The following is a 19,212-nucleotide window of genomic DNA, read 5'->3' as shown; positions in this document are numbered from 1 at the left end:
CACTTTCAACTTGTACCTCTCTGCCATACACGTACTGATGGACATCTCCTCACATCCGTAGACTATGGAAAGTAGTTCCTTCTGGATCTGTGCATATCAACGTTGACAGTCTGAGTGATCGAGAGCCATATACAACAGCTCTACCATCTTGGAGTATAACTGCTCCCATACCTCCTGAACTGGCATCTAGTGACAGTAATAGGGGTTTATTCATGTCATAGAACTTCAGTGTTGGCGCGTTTGTTGCCAATCTTTTGAGTAAAAAAAAAACAACAACAGTTCTTATGTTTTTGTTCCCAATGCCATTCAATGTCACTCTCAAGTAGCTTTCTGAGCAGAGCGTTCACCTCAGATAGGTTGGGAATGAATTTGCCACGATTAGTGTAGAATGCACATGAATCTCTGCAGTGTTTGTTTGTCTTCGGCTAGAGGAATCTGCACCACTGCCCTCACCTTCTCATCATCTGGTTTCAGACCACTGGCCATTAGCATCTGCACCACGGCCCTCACCTTCTCATCATCAGGTTTCAGACCACTGGCCATTAGCATCTGCACCACGGCCCTCACCTTCTCATCATCAGGTTTCAGACCACTGGCCATTAGCATCTGCACCACGGCCCTCACCTTCTCATCATCAGGTTTCAGACCACTGGCCATTAGCATCTGCACCACGGCCCTCACCTTCTCATCATCAGGTTTCAGACCACTGGCCATTAGCATCTGCACCACGGCCCCCACCTTCTCATCATCAGGTTTCAGACCACTGGCCATTAGCATCTGCACCACGGCCCTCACCTTCTCATCATCAGGTTTCAGACCACTGGCCATTAGCATCTGCACCACGGCCCTCACCTTCTCATCATCAGGTTTCAGACCACTGGCCATTAGCATATGCCCAATGTACTTTATCTCTGTCGTTACCATTTTACATTTCTTCCTGTTTAGTTTTAGATTGTACCTGCTCGCTCTCTGTAGCAGCTTGACCAGTCTGCGGTCATGTTCATCCTTAGTTTTACCCCAGACCAACAAATCATCGATGATGTCGACTACTCCATCCAGGGCCTTCAATTATCTGTGCCACGGATCTCTGAACACCTCAGATGCAGATGAGACACCAAGGAGTAAACGCAACAATCAGATTCAGATTGTTTAATAGTCACATGTACAGGGTTGCAGGTGTGATTGCAGGGTACAGTGAACATCTTCAGCTTGGAGCTCCAACATGCAGGACTAAAGTGAAATAGAATAATGACAAGGTCCTAAATAGAATTGAACTAGAACTATTGGGCATGTTGAAGTAAGTTACAGATCTTGGAACTTCTCGAGGTAAAGTTTAATCTGTCAGAACTCTTGGTTCGCGGCCAATACAGAGAATATCTTTGCGTTTGGCATGTTGGATACAACTTCCTCAACAGTGAGCAGTGGGTAGTGTTCCTGTTTGATCGCTTTGTTTATATTAAAAAAATGTATTTAACTTGTAGTCTTCTGTCTAATGTATTTTGCGTTATATGTCGGACCACAGTAAGACTAGCGGTCGACATTGGCTAATGAGGATCCTAATAAATCACATCAAATCTATACATATCCGGATCGTGTTAGGTTTGTCCACAGTGACCATACTACTAACCCAGTCTGTCAGTTTTGTCTGCTTAGTGATTCCCTTCCATGTGTCCGTTCTGTTTAGTTCCTCAACGATCTTGTCTTTGAGAGGAACTGGAACCTTTCTCGGGGTGTGTTCAACTGGTGGGTCTAACTGTATATGACGTGGTCCTGGCATGCACCCTAGACCAGAAAACAGATCCTCAAAGTCTTTCAGTATGTCAATGTCTTTGACATCATGTGTTCTCTTCACCATGCTTAGTTTTTGACATTGCTGGAGCATCTCTTTCAATAATCTGTAACTCAACTTTGTGTGTCTGTACACACCGATTCCTGACACAACAGCGACATCTGCTGGCCAGAATAGGTAAGCAGTTTTCAGTTGGACCGCTTCAACTTTTCTCTGTCCAAGCGAGTTGAAGATATTACTTTGCACACAGCACCCGTGTCAAGCTTGTATGTTACATCTTAGTTGTTTATTCTCAGTCCATTTATTTTTGTCACTGTCCATATCTACTGACAACCTGGTTCGAATCTTGGCTGTATCACAACCGGACGTAATTGGGAGTCCCAGGTTGGCGCACAATTGGCCCAGCGCCGTCCGGGTTTGGCCGATGTAGGCCATCATTGCAAAAAATAATTAGTTCTTAACTGTCTTGCCTAGTTTAAAAAAAAGGTTAAATTTTTTTAATTTATTTTTTTAATCTATCTGCAGCGACAGCTTCAATGTGTTTTAATTTTCCAGTCAACTCAACTTCAACTGTGCCTAGCAACATACTGTCACTCTCCTCACTCTGCTCAACTGTGTGCATTATCCTCGGTTGGCTCTGCGATTCTTCTTTTGGCAGGATTTACATACTTGACCATAGGCTGGGCATTTTCTGTGCTCATGCTTGTGTAGCGTGGTTTGTTCTGCGTTGTGTACTTTTAATTAGGACGCTGCCACAACATTTTTGACAAAAATGTCCTTGTAGACACAAGCTAGATGTTGGTTGTAACAGAGCCATCTTCTATTTTTCGCGGTTTATTCTGACACCATGTTATTACAATATTAATGAGCCGGACAACAAAGATCTGTCTAGAACTCTCCAGTTTACTGAAGTACAGTCTGCATACACATTAGTCATGTCACTCATTTTCAGCTACATGTATAGTACATCACAGGCACAAAGGTCTCTGATCGTTTGCTGGTGAACAGTAGCTGACAGTGTCGGCTAGAAAAGTACTGTATCTCCAAAGTTATAAAAAATCTTTTGTATTTCTGCCCCTGGCTGCTTACCAAAGGGTCATTGCTATCCTGGTTCCTTTGGACGTCACTACCCCGCATTGAATATGAAATGTAAAATGGTTATGGTAGGGGTTTTAGAGTAGGGACAAGCATATTTATAGCCCCTTCTGTTTGTGTTAGGGACGTCCCAATGAATCCGGATAACACTGACACTTGCCACAGAGGCTTGTAGCCAATGAAAACAACCTCGGGAGTTTAAATGTCCGTTGAGCAAACCAACGCTAAAATGGGGGAGAGAGGCTTGGGCTGTATTTGAAAATGTGTACATTATGCAAAAAGTTTTTTTTGCAGTTTATATGATATTACCATACATTCCTGATATCAATACAACATTTGATATACACTAAACCTTTACTATGCATTTCAGGTGAAGAACGTTTTACTTAACCCCCCCCCCCCCACCATTATCATGTTGGTATCTTCCCATGTCAAAGTTGACGTGCTTTACTGTCATGTCTTTGTTGCTTCAATGCTAGCAAGTCCAGCGCGAAAGTGATTGAGCACAATCGTTTTTAAGAAAGAAAAAACAAATTCAACCATTTCTGTAATAGGTATGTATGCATTTGATTAATTACATATAATTTGTATTCATTTGACAACGAACCAGCTCATTGCTAGCTAGCAAAGTTAGCAAGTCATTCATCCATGCTAATTAGCGAAATAGCTAGCTTGCTTACACAGTTAGCTAACGTTAACCAGCGAATAGCTATGCTATATTGACTAACCATAATGATTTAATACGCCAAATCCAGTGGGTTAGCCAACATTGATGTTGATTTAAAGTATACTATAGACGAAGTCGGAGTTAGAATGTGTGTAGACTGTTTACTTTGTTGACAAAGCAGCGCTGGTTGTCTGCTAACGTAAGCTAGCTAGCTGCCAAAGCGCCTCTACTTGTCTAGGACAAATATCCTTTTTGAGTTCTCTCCCCGATACACTGTTGCTAATTCTACAAAGCCAGGCAGTTTACAAGAATGATATGCTATATCCAAATCAGAATATTAATGTCTCATCAACATGAATATTGATCTATCTAACAAAGTAAATCCAAGATGGAAGAAAAGCTGTATGGATCAGTGCCTGTCCCCTCGGAATATCTTCAACAGTGGTGAGTTCTTACCCCGTCAAAAAAAGAAGCCCAGGACATTTTGAACGAACACCCTCCCCCTGAATGGCAAAATGTTATGAATCTGAAATAACAGCATGTTTTTGTTTTGTTTGCATCTGATGGATTGTGCTATCTGAATCACCAAATGCTTTGAATTGAGTTTACCACAGAACGACCTGTCTTTACTTGTAAGCCTAGATAATTGTGAGAATTTATTATGAGAACGAATTGTGCAATTGATACTATCAAGACAGTTATGATAAAAGTGTGTGTGTGTGTGTGTGTGTGTGTGTGTGTGTGTGTGTACACACCAGACGATGCTGGGCCAATTTTGCACACACACACACACACACACATATATATACATATATACACACACCACATCACATATAGACTGACTTTCCAGTCCAGTTCAGCCTCATCTAGGAAACTTTCAACATGCAGGTGGTATAGGCAATAACAGGTTGCTTCTATGCTGTAGTAGCTGTGTCTACTGTAAGCTACCTCGTGAATATGGTGGAGGTAGGCCTACCTTTTACCTTTTCTGGACCTTCTGGTACTTTTGAGGAGTCTGGGATTCTGAATGTCCTCGAGGGCATGGTGTATTTGTTTTACAGGACTCACAAATATATTTACAATATTAATACTGGGGCTCTCACTGCAATATATTTTGCCTGTAGAATTAATACTGGGGGTCCTTTTCTTTTGTCTTCCTTGTACAGGATTCAGTCAGCTCAACAGCTTCAGGCTCTGCAGGGTCAGTATCCGGGCATCAACCATCACCACAGTCCTCACCCTCACTACACAGAGGAACCAAGAGAGGAGAGAGTCATGGCACATGCACATATGGCTGTCAATGATGAGCTCATGGCTCAGCAAGAACCTGCCAACTTAGCGAAAGGTACCCTGCTTCTTCATTCCCACAGAGCTGTATTCAATAACAATAAGGACATGATCCTCAATGTATTGCTTGCCCAATGGATTTGAAGTTGATTAATTTGTGGGGGAAGTGTTCTTTTTGATGCATTTCCCCACAGATTAAAAACAAATGTAAAACAAGTGTAACTCTGTTGTTGTTTGTGTGGAACTGCTGTATGTTTGTTTGTGTAACTCTGTTGTTTTTGTCGCACTGCTTTGCTTTATCTTGGCCAGGTCGCAGTTGTAAATGAGAACTTGTTCTCAACTGGCCTACCAGGTTAAATAAAGGTGAAGGGAAAAAAATACCTCATCAAAAAATTGTTGGGAAGGTTAACAGCAAGGTGATTGGGAGTTCTCTCTACCTCTTGCAGCTCCAGCGAAAAAGCGAGGGAGAACGGCACAACCAAAGGAACCCAAGCCACCCAAAATGCCCAAGCCACCCAAGGAGCCCAAGGCCAAACCGGGCCCCAAGCCCAAGAAAGGCAAGGAGGGTCAAGAGGCTGACGGCACGCAGGAGAAGATGGACGAGACCGTCCAGAAGGTCAGGAAGAAACGAGACCGATTCAAGGGCATGACGGAGGATGAGGTCATGAGCAGAACTCTGACTGACATCCTTGACTACAACTTGGACTATGTCATTGTGAGTTCTACCTTTTTGTCACTTTATGCCAGACATTATTATTATTAATGATATGAGACTGAAAATTGAGCTACCTTGATTTGTCCAATAAGAAATACTAATTTGTTTCCAGCTGCAAAATATTTTCTGTTGCGAGCCCTAACGCAGTGTTTCCCAACACTGGTCCTCCAGTACCCCCAACGATACACAGTTTTATTGTAACCCTGGACAAGCACACCTGATTCAACTTGTCAACTAATCATCAAGCCCTCAACGAGTTGAATGAGGTGTGTTTGTCAAGGGCTACAATTAAACTGTGCACTGTTGTGGGTACTGTAGAACCAGTGTTGGGAAACACTGCCCTAATGAACACAACCCAGTAGCATGATGTGAATCTCTCTCTCTGTTCTAGATTGGAATCAACCCAGGTCTGGTGGCAGCCTATGTTGGACGATGGTTCCCTGGCCCTGGAAACCATTTCTGTAAGTTGCTTTAGTAGATATTTTGTCTTGATTTGGTGTGTGAACAGCTGTCAGGAACTCTTATTTTGAAAATATCTTCCTTCTATTTTTAGTCTGCGCTTTCATTACCTCGACACCGTTTATGAATCAACCGAAATTGCAAAACTTTAAATTCAAGGCATCTTAACTGCACTGTTTTCCTATGCTTAGGGAGCAGAGCATTACACAGTTGACCTCAATTTCAGAATAATAATGGTACGACAAATTTAATGAAAACTTGTCCTCATCAGGGAAGTGCCTGTTCTTGTCTGGATTCACTGATGAGCAGCTCAACCACATGAGCGACACCAGCCTGCCAGCGAAATATAAGATCGGTTTCACCAACATGGTGGCAAGGACAACGCCTGGAAGCAAAGACCTTTCAACGTAAGCTTAGGAAGAATATAATCAAATCCTTAAGTCAGTCAGCAATGTGCTGAGAAATGACGAGTGAGACAATACAGAGTAAATGTCAAGCAGTGGCCACACAGCAAGCTGTATTCACATATAGATGGAATATAATGTTTGACTCGCATCTTATGTTAATTCACAGTAAAGAGCTACGTGAGGGTGCCTTAATTCTTGTCGAAAAGCTGAAGAAGTACAAGCCTCTCATTGCTGTTTTCAATGGAAAATGTAAGTAGCCACAAAAACCCTGCTAGAGAGGAGAAAATGCCAGTTGCAAGACCTTTCCATTGAAATTCCATATTAAGCGTTGAAATTGTTTATTTTCAGGTATCTATGAAATGTTCTGCAGAGAGATGTTTGGAAAAAAGCCCAAGAAACTTGACTTTGGTCTGCAGCCACACAAGATACCTGACTGTGAAGTGGTAAGGGCTCTACTTCCTGGTAGTCTGATGTGGTAAGGGCTCTGCTTCCTGGTAGTCTGATGTGGTAAGGGCTCTGCTTCCTGGTAGTCTGATGTGGTAAGGGCTCTGCTTCCTGGTAGTCTGATGTGGTAAGGGCTCTACTTCCTGGTAGTCTGATGTGGTAAGGGCTCTGCTTCCTGGTAGTCTGATGTGGTGCTCGGTTACCTGGTAGTCTGATGTGGTGCTCGGTTACCTGGTAGTCTGATGTGGTGCTCTGTTACCTGGTAGTCTGATGTATAAGACTTCCTGTTCGTGGTTTATTGGGGGTGTGGCATTCAGTTATTTTTGGCCACCCATCCCATGAAAGTGAATGTCATTCCAGTGCACTGCTTGCTTTGAATTCTATATGATGGTGCATGTTTAGGTTAAAACACTGACAAGTAGAGAGTAATATCTTTATTTTTCTTTGGCGCAATCTGATTGGGTGGGCCTGACTCCCCAGTGGGTTGGCCCAGGCTTGTGCGGGTGATTATTAACCTCCAAGAGTTGATTGACGCACCAGTGCGTCATAGTAACATAAAACAATGGCCATCTCTAAATCAGTTAGTTTAAGGTAGAAATCTTTTTTTTTTTTTTGCATTGGATGCGTCTCAATCCACCGATGTGGAACTTCTACATCCGCGGTAAAAGGTGGCAGAGCTAGAGTGGTGTTTGTCAGACCATGAGACGTCCCGAAAATCACTTCTCACCAAAACGTATGTAGCATATTACTACCACTGTGTGTCAGGGGACTAGTCTGAAGTCGGTACAGTCGATGTGACAACTTTTTATTTGTAGCGTCCAAACCATTTGGGTTACTAATGTGACCCAACTGTGGAAAGGGGAGATTCTCACGAACACGATGGTGTTCTCCGTTTTGCTCTATGACCCCCACAAGTGTCACGGGACTCGTCTGAAGGTAACCTGGTACCATTTTTTTTATTTTTTTTAAATGAATGGAAGTATCAATCAAATCAATTACATTTATTTATAAAGCCCTTTTTACACCAGCAGATGTCAGTGCTTATAAAGAAACCCAGCCTAAAACCCCAAACAGCAAGCAATGCAGATGTAGAAGCACGGTGGCTAGGAAAAACTCCCTAGAAAGGCAGGAACCTAGGAAGAAACCTAGAGAGGAACCGGGCTCTGAGGGGTGGCCAGTCCTCTTCTGGCTGTACCGGGTGGAGATTGAAGGTACCCAAAAAAAGGGGTTAAATATGTTTAACAACAAAAATATTTCCTGAGCTTATATCTCTTAGATATAGGACAAACACTTCAAAACCTTATTCCTTATGATACATTTTTTGACTGTTTTTTTCCCCGCTTTATGAATGTGTTATTCAATTAGTTTCTCTGGCATATAGTAGTTCAAGCCAAAATCTATAATTTATCTTTTTTTTTTTTTTTTTTTAACTAAAGTGGTCCTAAAATGTAAAATCAAATTGCTAAATGATCCATATTCCACATGTCGGCTTAGACTTTTTAAAGAATGAGCTATGATCATTGGGCATACAGAGGAAGTACAGTACCATTCCCCTTTTTGAAATGACACCGTATAACCCTGCCCTCTCCCCTACAGGCGTTGTATCTGATGCCGTCGTCCAGTGCCCGCTGTGCCCAGTTCCCCCGTGCCCAGGACAAAGTACACTTCTACATCAAGCTGAGGGAATTAAGGGACCAGCTCAAGGGCGTGGCCAGAACAGACGACATTCAGGAGTTGGAGTACACCTTTGACCTGGGATTGGCCAAGGGTAAGAGAACGTACTGCAGAGTGCTCCGAGTATTCAATTACATGAAAGTACATAGTTAACATCAAATGTAAATTATTATTAAAAAGGTACAATTTTGAAATGAAAAGCCATCACAGTTCTGCCCAGTCTTATGCCCTTGTTGTTCATTTGAATGAGCTGTATGAGAACAGTCTTGTTCACCAGATGCATGGTAACAGTTTGTTTGTTCCATAGAAATATCTTAAATTTTATTCTGTGTTTTCTACAGAGGACGCCAAGAGGATGGCGATTAAAGAGGAGGCGTACGACCCGGGCTACGAGGCGGCCTTCGGCGGCGCATATGGCGAGGGCGGGCCTGGGCCTGAGGAGGGCCAGAGCAACGGCAACGGTCACTGTAACTTCTCGTCGGCGGAAAACACAGGTCAGCACAGAGATGCCTGGATGGACCATAGACTTAGGATTAGCAGTAACTAGTTCTATGGTATAGGCTCCCCACAGCAGGGTTCTCCCCAGGATTCTTGATACACACCACTGCTGAGTACGGCTGGGTGGAGGACCGGAGGGGGGGGCGGGGCAGCGCCCCTCTTAACTCATATCTTTTCATTTTTTAACACCTGTAACTGTCATTATCTGCAATCTAGAGCAAAAAAAATGGCATGAGATGATAACATAAAGTAATGATTCTGTTCCATTCTTTGGGGAGAACCCTGCCACAGGACACTCGTCTTTTAAAAATGTCAGTTAACACAAATTACAAAAGTATTTAAGCAACCTCACCTTGAAATGAGTAGATTCCAGGAGGTATTGTGATCCACACACTGGATGTGTATGTACCCTGAATTCCTCCTCCCTGGACACTGTTACCTGTCTGTGTTGGAGAGCTGTAAGTAAGATGGCTGATATTCTAGCCAGCCCTTCAGAAGGCAACGGTGAAGTGCCATATTGTGCATTCCTGTCCAAGCTGTTCAGATGTTTAGGAGTGTCTCGGGGTTGATGTGGAATGCAGGGATAGTATACTATAGAAACACAGTCACATTGCTGTTGGTCAAAGTAAACAAGACTGAATGATGTTTAGGAGTGTCTCGGGGTTGATGTGGAATGCAGGGATAGTATACTATAAAACACAGTCACATTGCTGTTGGCCACAGTAAACAAGACTGAATGATGTTTCGAATCCAACTAGCCAGCCTATAGAATATTTTGAATCTCACTATGTCGAGCTAACTAACTGGGACATAACCTGATATTAATGAGTCATTCATATTAAAGACTAGGGTTTTTCCTACCATTATACACTTTCTGTACCATACCGGGATATACGGTATTACTTTAAGGGATGCTATGTGATGATTTTTTGTTTAATTTTACGCACAAAACAATTTAGGCATCATGGATCTTGATCCAGGAAGGGGTTGAATATCTCTGCTGTAACCAAGAAGCTTGATCTTGCCACTTAGCTAGCAAGTTAGCAAAACCAAATGCATAGCTGGAGCCCTGAGATGGTTATAATTAGTTTGACACATCTTAGATAGTTAAGTTGTAGTTGCAAGCAGTGGCGTAGCACGGGGGGGTGAAAATCATGCCTTCAGTAATACCCTGGTATACTGTATATCGTCCAAGTCTATTAAAGAGTACGAGGACTGCTGTGGTCTGTAATGCACCTAGGAAACACATGCCAGAGACTACAGATGAAAAATGAGCTATCCAGCTAAATCTGGTGCAATGACATGTTGTACATGGTCCCTGACAAATAAACACCAGGGTCCAGGGACAACCGTAGTCAGCCAGCCCAATAAACACCAGGGACAACCGTAGTCAGCCAGCCCAATAAACACCAGGGACAACCGTAGTCAGCCAGCCCAATAAACACCAGGGACAACCGTAGTCAGCCAGCCCAATAAACACCAGGGACAACCGTAGTCAGCCAGCCCAATAAACACCAGGGACAAACCGTAGTCAGCCAGCCCAATAAACACCAGGGACAAACCGTAGTCAGCCAGCCCAATAAACACCAGGGACAAACCGTAGTCAGCCAGCCCAATAAACACCAGGGACAAACCGTAGTCAGCCAGCCCAATAAACACCAGGGACAAACCGTAGTCAGCCAGCCCAATAAACACCAGGGACAAACCGTAGTCAGCCAGCCCAATAAACACCAGGGACAAACCGTAGTCAGCCAGCCCAATAAACACCAGGGACAAACCGTAGTCAGCCAGCCCAATAAACACCAGGGACAAACCGTAGTCAGCCAGCCCAATAAACACCAGGGACAAACCGTAGTCAGCCAGCCCAATAAACACCAGGGACAAACCGTAGTCAGCCAGCCCAATAAACACCAGGGACAAACCGTAGTCAGCCAGCCCAATAAACACCAGGGACAAACCGTAGTCAGCCAGCCCAATAAACACCAGGGACAAACCGTAGTCAGCCAGCCCAATAAACACCAGGGACAAACCGTAGTCAGCCAGCCCAATAAACACCAGGGACAAACCGTAGTCAGCCGGCCCAATAAACACCAGGGACAAACCGTAGTCAGCCGGCCCAATAAACACCAGGGACAAACCGTAGTCAGCCGGCCCAATAAACACCAGGGACAAACCGTAGTCAGCCGGCCCAATAAACACCAGGGACAAACCGTAGTCAGCCGGCCCAATAAACACCAGGGACAAACCGTAGTCAGCCGGCCCAATAAACACCAGGGACAAACCGTAGTCAGCCGGCCCAATAAACACCAGGGACAAACCGTAGTCAGCCGGCCCAATAAACACCAGGGACAAACCGTAGTCAGCCGGCCCAATAAACACCAGGGACAAACCGTAGTCAACAGCCGGCCCAATAAACACCAGGGACAAACCGTAGTCAACAGCCGGCCCAATAAACACCAGGGACAAACCGTAGTCAGCCGGCCCAATAAACACCAGGGACAAACCGTAGTCAGCCGGCCCAATAAACACCAGGGACAAACCGTAGTCAGCCGGCCCAATAAACACCAGGGACAAACCGTAGTCAGCCGGCCCAATAAACACCAGGGACAAACCGTAGTCAGCCGGCCCAATAAACACCAGGGACAAACCGTAGTCAGCCGGCCCAATAAACACCAGGGACAAACCGTAGTCAGCCGGCCCAATAAACACCAGGGACAAACCGTAGTCAGCCGGCCCAATAAACACCAGGGACAAACCGTAGTCAGCCGGCCCAATAAACACCAGGGACAAACCGTAGTCAGCCGGCCCAATAAACACCAGGGACAAACCGTAGTCAGCCGGCCCAATAAACACCAGGGACAAACCGTAGTCAGCCGGCCCAATAAACACCAGGGACAAACCGTAGTCAGCCGGCCCAATAAACACCAGGGACAAACCGTAGTCAGCCGGCCCAATAAACACCAGGGACAAACCGTAGTCAGCCGGCCCAATAAACACCAGGGACAAACCGTAGTCAGCCGGCCCAATAAACACCAGGGACAAACCGTAGTCAGCCGGCCCAATAAACACCAGGGACAAACCGTAGTCAGCCGGCCCAATAAACACCAGGGACAAACCGTAGTCAGCCGGCCCAATAAACACCAGGGACAAACCGTAGTCAGCCGGCCCAATAAACACCAGGGACAAACCGTAGTCAGCCGGCCCAATAAACACCAGGGACAAACCGTAGTCAGCCGGCCCAATAAACACCAGGGACAAACCGTAGTCAGCCGGCCCAATAAACACCAGGGACAAACCGTAGTCAGCCGGCCCAATAAACACCAGGGACAAACCGTAGTCAGCCGGCCCAATAAACACCAGGGACAAACCGTAGTCAGCCGGCCCAATAAACACCAGGGACAAACCGTAGTCAGCCGGCCCAATAAACACCAGGGACAAACCGTAGTCAGCCGGCCCAATAAACACCAGGGACAAACCGTAGTCAGCCGGCCCAATAAACACCAGGGACAAACCGTAGTCAGCCGGCCCAATAAACACCAGGGACAAACCGTAGTCAGCCGGCCCAATAAACACCAGGGACAAACCGTAGTCAGCCGGCCCAATAAACACCAGGGACAAACCGTAGTCAGCCGGCCCAATAAACACCAGGGACAAACCGTAGTCAGCCGGCCCAATAAACACCAGGGACAAACCGTAGTCAGCCGGCCCAATAAACACCAGGGACAAACCGTAGTCAGCCGGCCCAATAAACACCAGGGACAAACCGTAGTCAGCCGGCCCAATAAACACCAGGGACAAACCGTAGTCAGCCGGCCCAATAAACACCAGGGACAAACCGTAGTCAGCCGGCCCAATAAACACCAGGGACAAACCGTAGTCAGCCGGCCCAATAAACACCAGGGACAAACCGTAGTCAGCCGGCCCAATAAACACCAGGGACAAACCGTAGTCAGCCGGCCCAATAAACACCAGGGACAAACCGTAGTCAGCCGGCCCAATAAACACCAGGGACAAACCGTAGTCAGCCGGCCCAATAAACACCAGGGACAAACCGTAGTCAGCCGGCCCAATAAACACCAGGGACAAACCGTAGTCAGCCGGCCCAATAAACACCAGGGACAAACCGTAGTCAGCCGGCCCAATAAACACCAGGGACAAACCGTAGTCAGCCGGCCCAATAAACACCAGGGACAAACCGTAGTCAGCCGGCCCAATAAACACCAGGGACAAACCGTAGTCAGCCGGCCCAATAAACACCAGGGACAAACCGTAGTCAGCCGGCCCAATAAACACCAGGGACAAACCGTAGTCAGCCGGCCCAATAAACACCAGGGACAAACCGTAGTCAGCCGGCCCAATAAACACCAGGGACAAACCGTAGTCAGCCAGCCCAATAAACACCAGGGACAAACCGTAGTCAGCCAGCCCAATAAACACCAGGGACAAACCGTAGTCAGCCAGCCCAATAAACACCAGGGCCCAGGGACAACTGTAGTCAGCCAGCCCAATCAGGGCTTAGATGCTCAATTGTGACAACAAATGATGTATACAAAACAAGTAGAAGGCCAAAATGAAAGATTCAAACAAAGTCCTCCTCTCACTCTGCAATCACCTGCTAATCACCTGCACCTGTGAACAATCACTAACTTATGTTGCTGTCACTCGCATCACCTAGTCCGGATGCTGCTGCCCCCTATGTGTGATTTGTAGTGGACGGGTTTATTTATGGCCTAGGTAACATGGTCCAGTCACCTCAGAGGTTATTTTATTCTAGTTTCAGACGCTGTCGAGAAGGCAGACACTTCCCAACTTCCTGCCGCCGCTGCCACAGAGGGACAACTCCCGGACGGACAGTGGATGATGCAGTCTTTTGCTGATCAGATTCCAGACATTGGTGGCTCTAAAGAGCCCCAGGCATGGGCGGGCAATGTATAAGGAAGGGGATAGGGCTACTGACGAGCCCTATCTGGACGTACAGAGACCTCAACCCACACATCCTTAATCCCCTCCTTCAACAAGACGCTGCACCTCAGTTTGAAGACTCAAATTGTAGCCTTTTCATTTTTTGTCAAGTTGTATTAGCCATTTTAGGGATTTACACGTTTAACTACTTGATAGATGGAATTTTCTAAATTGATAATTGAGGATTTTTGAATATTTTATCCTGTTTTGTCATATCATGTGTGTTTTGATTGCCCTCAAGGCGGTCTTAAATACGTGAAATCAGGGACTTGACAATGATTCTTGATTGTCTTTGGAGATAGTCACCTATTTAAACCTTTTGGTTATTTTGTTGTCATACTGTACTTGGCCACAGGACGGAGCAGTAGGTGTAAGCAAAGCGGGACACAGTTCTGATATTACAAATGGCCCTAAATCAGACTTTTACACATGAACAGTTAGTCCCAAATTAACCTGTGGCAAAACAGTATGCTACTGGAAGTCATACATTGTGAAGTTTAGGATTAGCTAGTATTCTAGTTGTATTCATTCTGTGCCTTTTTTGAGGAGAACAGGTACTGAGTAATATGTGAACAAACTAAACATGGTCAAAAAAAGTGATTCCACAGAGATGTTTTAGCAATTTCTTCACAAGCCTTTTTATAGTGGATTTACAATACTGAAGGTGGGTGCTGTTCTCTTGTTGCTTTATAATCTGTATGTTATGTTTAGTATGTTTCTGAACATTTTTGTTCATTAAAGCTAAAATCCTTAAAACTTTACATACATTTTTGGACTTATAAATGATTTATACCCATTGATTCTTGAAGTATATAATTTTTTAAATAAATGCCTCAGGGGCTTAGTTCAACTGTCGTACCCCACCAGAACCCCAAATATAGGCTTGTTTTACTCCAATGTTTTTAAACAAACACTGTATAGACTCAACATGGTTCAAACTATAATTGTGATATTATGGATGGTCAGTCCTTGCATCCATAGCTCAGTCTATGAATTTGAGTGGATTAATTTCTTTAGGCCAATCCCTCATATTTGTTTACCAAAACAGTCTGGGTGAACACGTTTTAAATGAAGGATTTTTAGATGTAAATGATCCTCATGGAGTTTTTTTCTCAATTTTACTTGAAGTTGTTTTGTTTAACTTTCCAGCCTGAAAAGATTTGGTCGTCTTGGTTTGGTTGGGTTCTGATGGTTTGGCCGATGACCTTCAAGCACGTCAAGAACTTTTCATCCGTCTGCATGCTAAATGAATAAACCCTAAATCGTGCTTAGTTAGAAAAACGTTTCAAATGTGTTTGCAACGGATACATTTTGTTTTTGTGTTTCTTATTGGAAAAGCCAATCAGTTTTCTTCCGTTTGGTGCCTATTTGAACACGATCCTGTTCTTCAAATTGTTTCATATTGTACATTACAATATTCTTTGCACAAGTTTTAACTTCTGAGATATTGCTTATGAATCCCTCTGGGTAAATGTATGGATGCACGCTTTGAGAATAACTTGGTAATATTACTTTTTATTTGAAATGCGTAGCTGTTCCAGTATGTCAGAAGTTATAATACTTTAGCAGTACAGTCTACATCAGTAGTCGAAGTCTGTAGGCGTGAAGCTACTACAGCGTCACAAAGGTTTCTACCGTGAGATGGATTAGAGTTGAACTAGTTGTGGCAGCTACAAGCTACCTCACCTTTAATTTCCTCACCTTTAAACTATTTTTAATTTCCTTTTATTCTGGACTGGTTTCATTTTTGTGACCAAATGTGGAAATAAAAAAAAAAGTGATTTTGCCAATTTGTGTGAATGGAATTGGTCATACATGCAGTTACTGTACGTAAATCCTCGTTGTTAAAGAGACGAAGGCAGGGATTCAATCAGAAACCAGGATTCTAGCTTTAAAGGACATTTCCATTTGAGACATCTGCAGCATTTACCTTGAATGCAATCTCCGTGAAAGTGGACAACTACAAATACCTAGGTGTCTGGCTAGACTGTAAACTCTCCTTCCAGACTCATATTAAACATCTCCAATCCAAAATTAAATCTAGAATCGGCTTCCTATTTCACAACAAAGCGTCCTTCACGCATGCTGCCAAACATTCCCTATTAAAACTGACCATCCTACCGATCCTTGACTTCGGCGATGTCATCTATAAAATAGCCTCCAACACTCTACTCAACAAATTGGATGTCTATCACAGTGCCATCTGTTTTGTCACCAAAGCCCCATACACTACCCACCACTGCGACCTGTACGCTCTCTCTGGCTGGCCCTCGCTTCATACTCATTGCCAAACCCACTGGCTCCAGGTCATCTATAAGTCTCTGCTAGGTAAAGCCCCGCCTTATCTCAGCTCACAGGTCACCATAGCAGCACCCACCCGTAGCACGTGCTCCAGCAGGTATATTTCACTGGTCACCCCCAAAGCCAATTCCTCCTTTGGTTGCCTTTCCTTCCAGTTCTCTGCTGCCAATGACTGGAACGAACTGCAAAAATCACTGAAGCTGGAGACTCATATCTCCCTCACCAGCTGTCAGAGTAGCTCACAGATCACTCCACCTGTACATAGCCCATCTGTAAACAGCCCATCTGTCTACCTCATTAACATACTGTATTTATTTATCTTGCTCCTTTGCACCCCAGTATCTCTACTTGCACATTCATCTAATGCACATCTACCATTCCAGTGTTTAATCGCTATATTGTAATTACTTCGCCACCATGGCCTATGTATTGCCTTACCTCCCTTATCTTACCTCATTTGCACTCACTGTATATAGACTTGTTTTCTTTTTTTCTACTGTATTATTGACTGTATGTTTTGTTTATTCCATGTGTAACTCTGTGTTGTTGTATGTGTCGAATTGCTATGCTTTATCTTGGCCAGGTTGCAGTTGTAAATGAGAACTTGTTCTCAACTAGCCGACCTGGTTAAATAATTTTTAAAGCTGCATTTCGTCTTTCCTGATGACTACACACATTTCTTCTGCTGCTCGATGTTCGCTACACACTTCAGTCTGAGACTGCCATCGTTGAAGTCGTTTGTGGTGACGAGGGTCTGAGGGGTGTTGTACAAAACAAAATCATCAGTGATTCTACCAATCAGAGTATTAAAGCCAATGATGAATTTACCACAGATTATCAGTTGTATTGTAAGACGGCTGCGTGGTCCCATGGTGTTTATACTTGCGTACTATTGTTTGTACAGATGAACGTGGTACCTTCAGGCGTTTGGAAATTGCTCCCAATGATAAACCAGGCTTGTGGAGGTCTACAATATTTTTTCTGAGGTCTTGGCTGATTTTCCCACAATGTCAAGCAAAGAGGCACTGTCTTTGAAGGTAGGCCTTGAAATACATCCACAGGTACACTTCAAATTATGTCAACTAGCCTATCAGAAGCTTCTAAAGCCATGACATAATTTTCTGGAATTTTCCAAGCTGTTTAAAGGCACAGTCAACTCAGTGTATGTAAACGTCTGACCCACTGGAATTGTGATACAGTGAATTATAAGTGAAATAATCTGTCTGTAAACAATTGTTGGAAAAATTACTTGTGTCATGCACAAAGTAGATGTCTTAACATACTTGCCAAAACTATAATTTGTTAACAGGAAATTTGTGGAGTGGTTGAAAAACAAGTTTTAATCACTCCAACCTAAGTGTGTAAACTTCCGACTTGAACTGTATGGGTTGTATTTACAATTGTGTTTGTTCTTCACTGGTTGACCTTTTCTTGTGGCAACAGGTCACCAACCTTGCTGCTATGATGGCACACTGGTATTTCACCCAGTAGATATGGAAATTTATCAAAATTGGGTTTGTTATTCGAATTCTTTTTGGATCTGTGTATTCTATAGGAAATAAGTGTCTCTAAAATGGTCATACATCTGGCAGGTTAAGTAGTACAGCTCAGTTTCCACCTCATTTTGTGGGCAGTGTGCCCATAGCCTGTTTTCTCTTGAGAGCCAGGTCTGCCTATAGCAATGCTATTCTCACTGAGTCTGTACATAGTTCAAGCTTTGGTCAGTCACAGTGGTCAGGTATTCTGCCACTGTGTACTCTCTGTTTAGGGCCAAATAGCATTCTAGTTTGCTCAGTTTTTTTTGTTAATTCTTTCCAATGTGTCAAGGAATTATCAGTTTGTTTTCTCATTATTCGGTTGGATCTAATTGTGTTGCTGTCCTGGGGCTCTGTGGGGTCTGTTTGTGTTTGTGAACAGAGCCCCAGGACCAGCTTGCTTAGAGGACTCTTCTCCGGGTTCATCTCTCTGTAGGTGATGGCTTTGTTATGGAAGGGTTGGTAATCACTTCCTTTTAGGAGGTTGTAGAATTTAATGTCTCTTTTCTAGATTTTGAGAATTAGCGGGTATCGGCCTAATTCTGCTCTGCATGAATTATTTGGTGTTTTACGTTGTACATGAGGGATATTTTTTTCAGAATTCTGCATGGAGTCTGAATTTGGTGTTTGTCCCATTTTGGGTGTGTGAGTTATGGTTCCTGCCCATGGTAAATGGGTATAGTAATGGTCAGGGTTGGGGTCAATTTGAATTGAAGTCAGTCAGTTCAGTAAGTCATCTGAAATAATCTATATTCAATTACTTCTCATTAAATGGAAGAGAAGCCATTTATTGAAAAGTTGAATTTTTTCAATTTAAAATTCAAACCACTTCCGGCAATGGGGGTCTTCAATTTGAATGAACCCTGGTAAAGATTGACAACCAGATGATAATATCCTCTGGGGAAATGGCTAGTAGGGATGGTGAACTGGTGTGTGTGTGTGTTGTAGATGTGGTGAATTGGTTTGTTTGGCAACAGCAGGTCCGCTTGCATAATTCTCTGCATTGTTGGGAAGAGCCTGTAAGTAAGCATTTCACTGTTAGTCTACACCTGTTGTTTATGAATACAATTTGATACTCTCTACCTCTCTCTCTCTCTACCCCTCTACCTCTCTCTCTCTCTCTCTACCCCTCTACCTCTCTCTATCTCTACCACTCTACCTCTCTCTATCTCTACCACTCTACCTCTCTCTCTATACCCCTCTACCTCTCTCTCTCTATACCCCTACCTCTCTCTCTCTACTATCTCTACCCCACTCTCACTCTACCCCTACCTCTCTCTCTCTACCCCTACCTCTCTCTCTCTACCCCTACCTCTCTCTCTACCCCTACCTCTCTCTCTCTACCCCTACCTCTCTCTCTCTACCCCTACCTCTCTCTC

General features: G+C 44.1%; 1 protein-coding gene across 2 annotated transcripts; it reads left to right on the top strand.

The window, feature by feature from the left end:
• The first annotated feature begins 3,329 nt into the window (after positions 1-3,329).
• Positions 3,330-15,787, top strand: LOC120052301 (G/T mismatch-specific thymine DNA glycosylase-like). 2 transcript variants are annotated; one of them, XM_038999130.1, is made up of 11 exons: positions 3,330-3,438; positions 3,930-3,995; positions 4,718-4,896; positions 5,285-5,553; positions 5,945-6,014; positions 6,284-6,419; positions 6,586-6,668; positions 6,768-6,862; positions 8,460-8,631; positions 8,879-9,031; positions 13,810-15,787. In XM_038999130.1, exons 2-11 carry the CDS (start codon positions 3,940-3,942, stop codon positions 13,968-13,970), a joined length of 1,374 nt encoding a protein of 457 aa, XP_038855058.1. In that variant the 5' UTR covers positions 3,330-3,438; positions 3,930-3,939; the 3' UTR covers positions 13,971-15,787. The 2 variants fall into 2 exon arrangements, with proteins under 2 accessions (XP_038855058.1, XP_038855059.1); XM_038999131.1 differs by lacking the exon at positions 3,930-3,995 and having other exon boundaries at positions 3,350-3,438.
• Positions 15,788-19,212: the final 3,425 nt, after the last annotated feature.

The sequence above is a fragment of the Salvelinus namaycush genome, chromosome 8 (genome assembly GCF_016432855.1).
Source record: "Salvelinus namaycush isolate Seneca chromosome 8, SaNama_1.0, whole genome shotgun sequence".
Lineage (NCBI taxonomy): Eukaryota > Metazoa > Chordata > Actinopteri > Salmoniformes > Salmonidae > Salvelinus > Salvelinus namaycush.
The sequence above is the reverse complement of the archived record's forward strand: the minus strand, read 5'-3'. Positions and strand labels throughout refer to the sequence as shown.

What these genes read in the sequence shown, in the direction of transcription:
- LOC120052301 (XM_038999130.1), top strand. Translation starts at nt 3,940, where the DNA reads ATGGAAGAAAAGCTGTATGGATCAGTGCCTGTCCCCTCGGAATATCTT. An exon ending in ACCTGCCAACTTAGCGAAAG is followed by an intron (nt 4,897 to 5,284) that starts GTACCCTGCTTC and finishes TACCTCTTGCAG; the next exon opens with CTCCAGCGAAAAAGCGAGGG. An exon ending in CTCGTCGGCGGAAAACACAG is followed by an intron (nt 9,032 to 13,809) that starts GTCAGCACAGAG and finishes ATTTTATTCTAG; the next exon opens with TTTCAGACGCTGTCGAGAAG.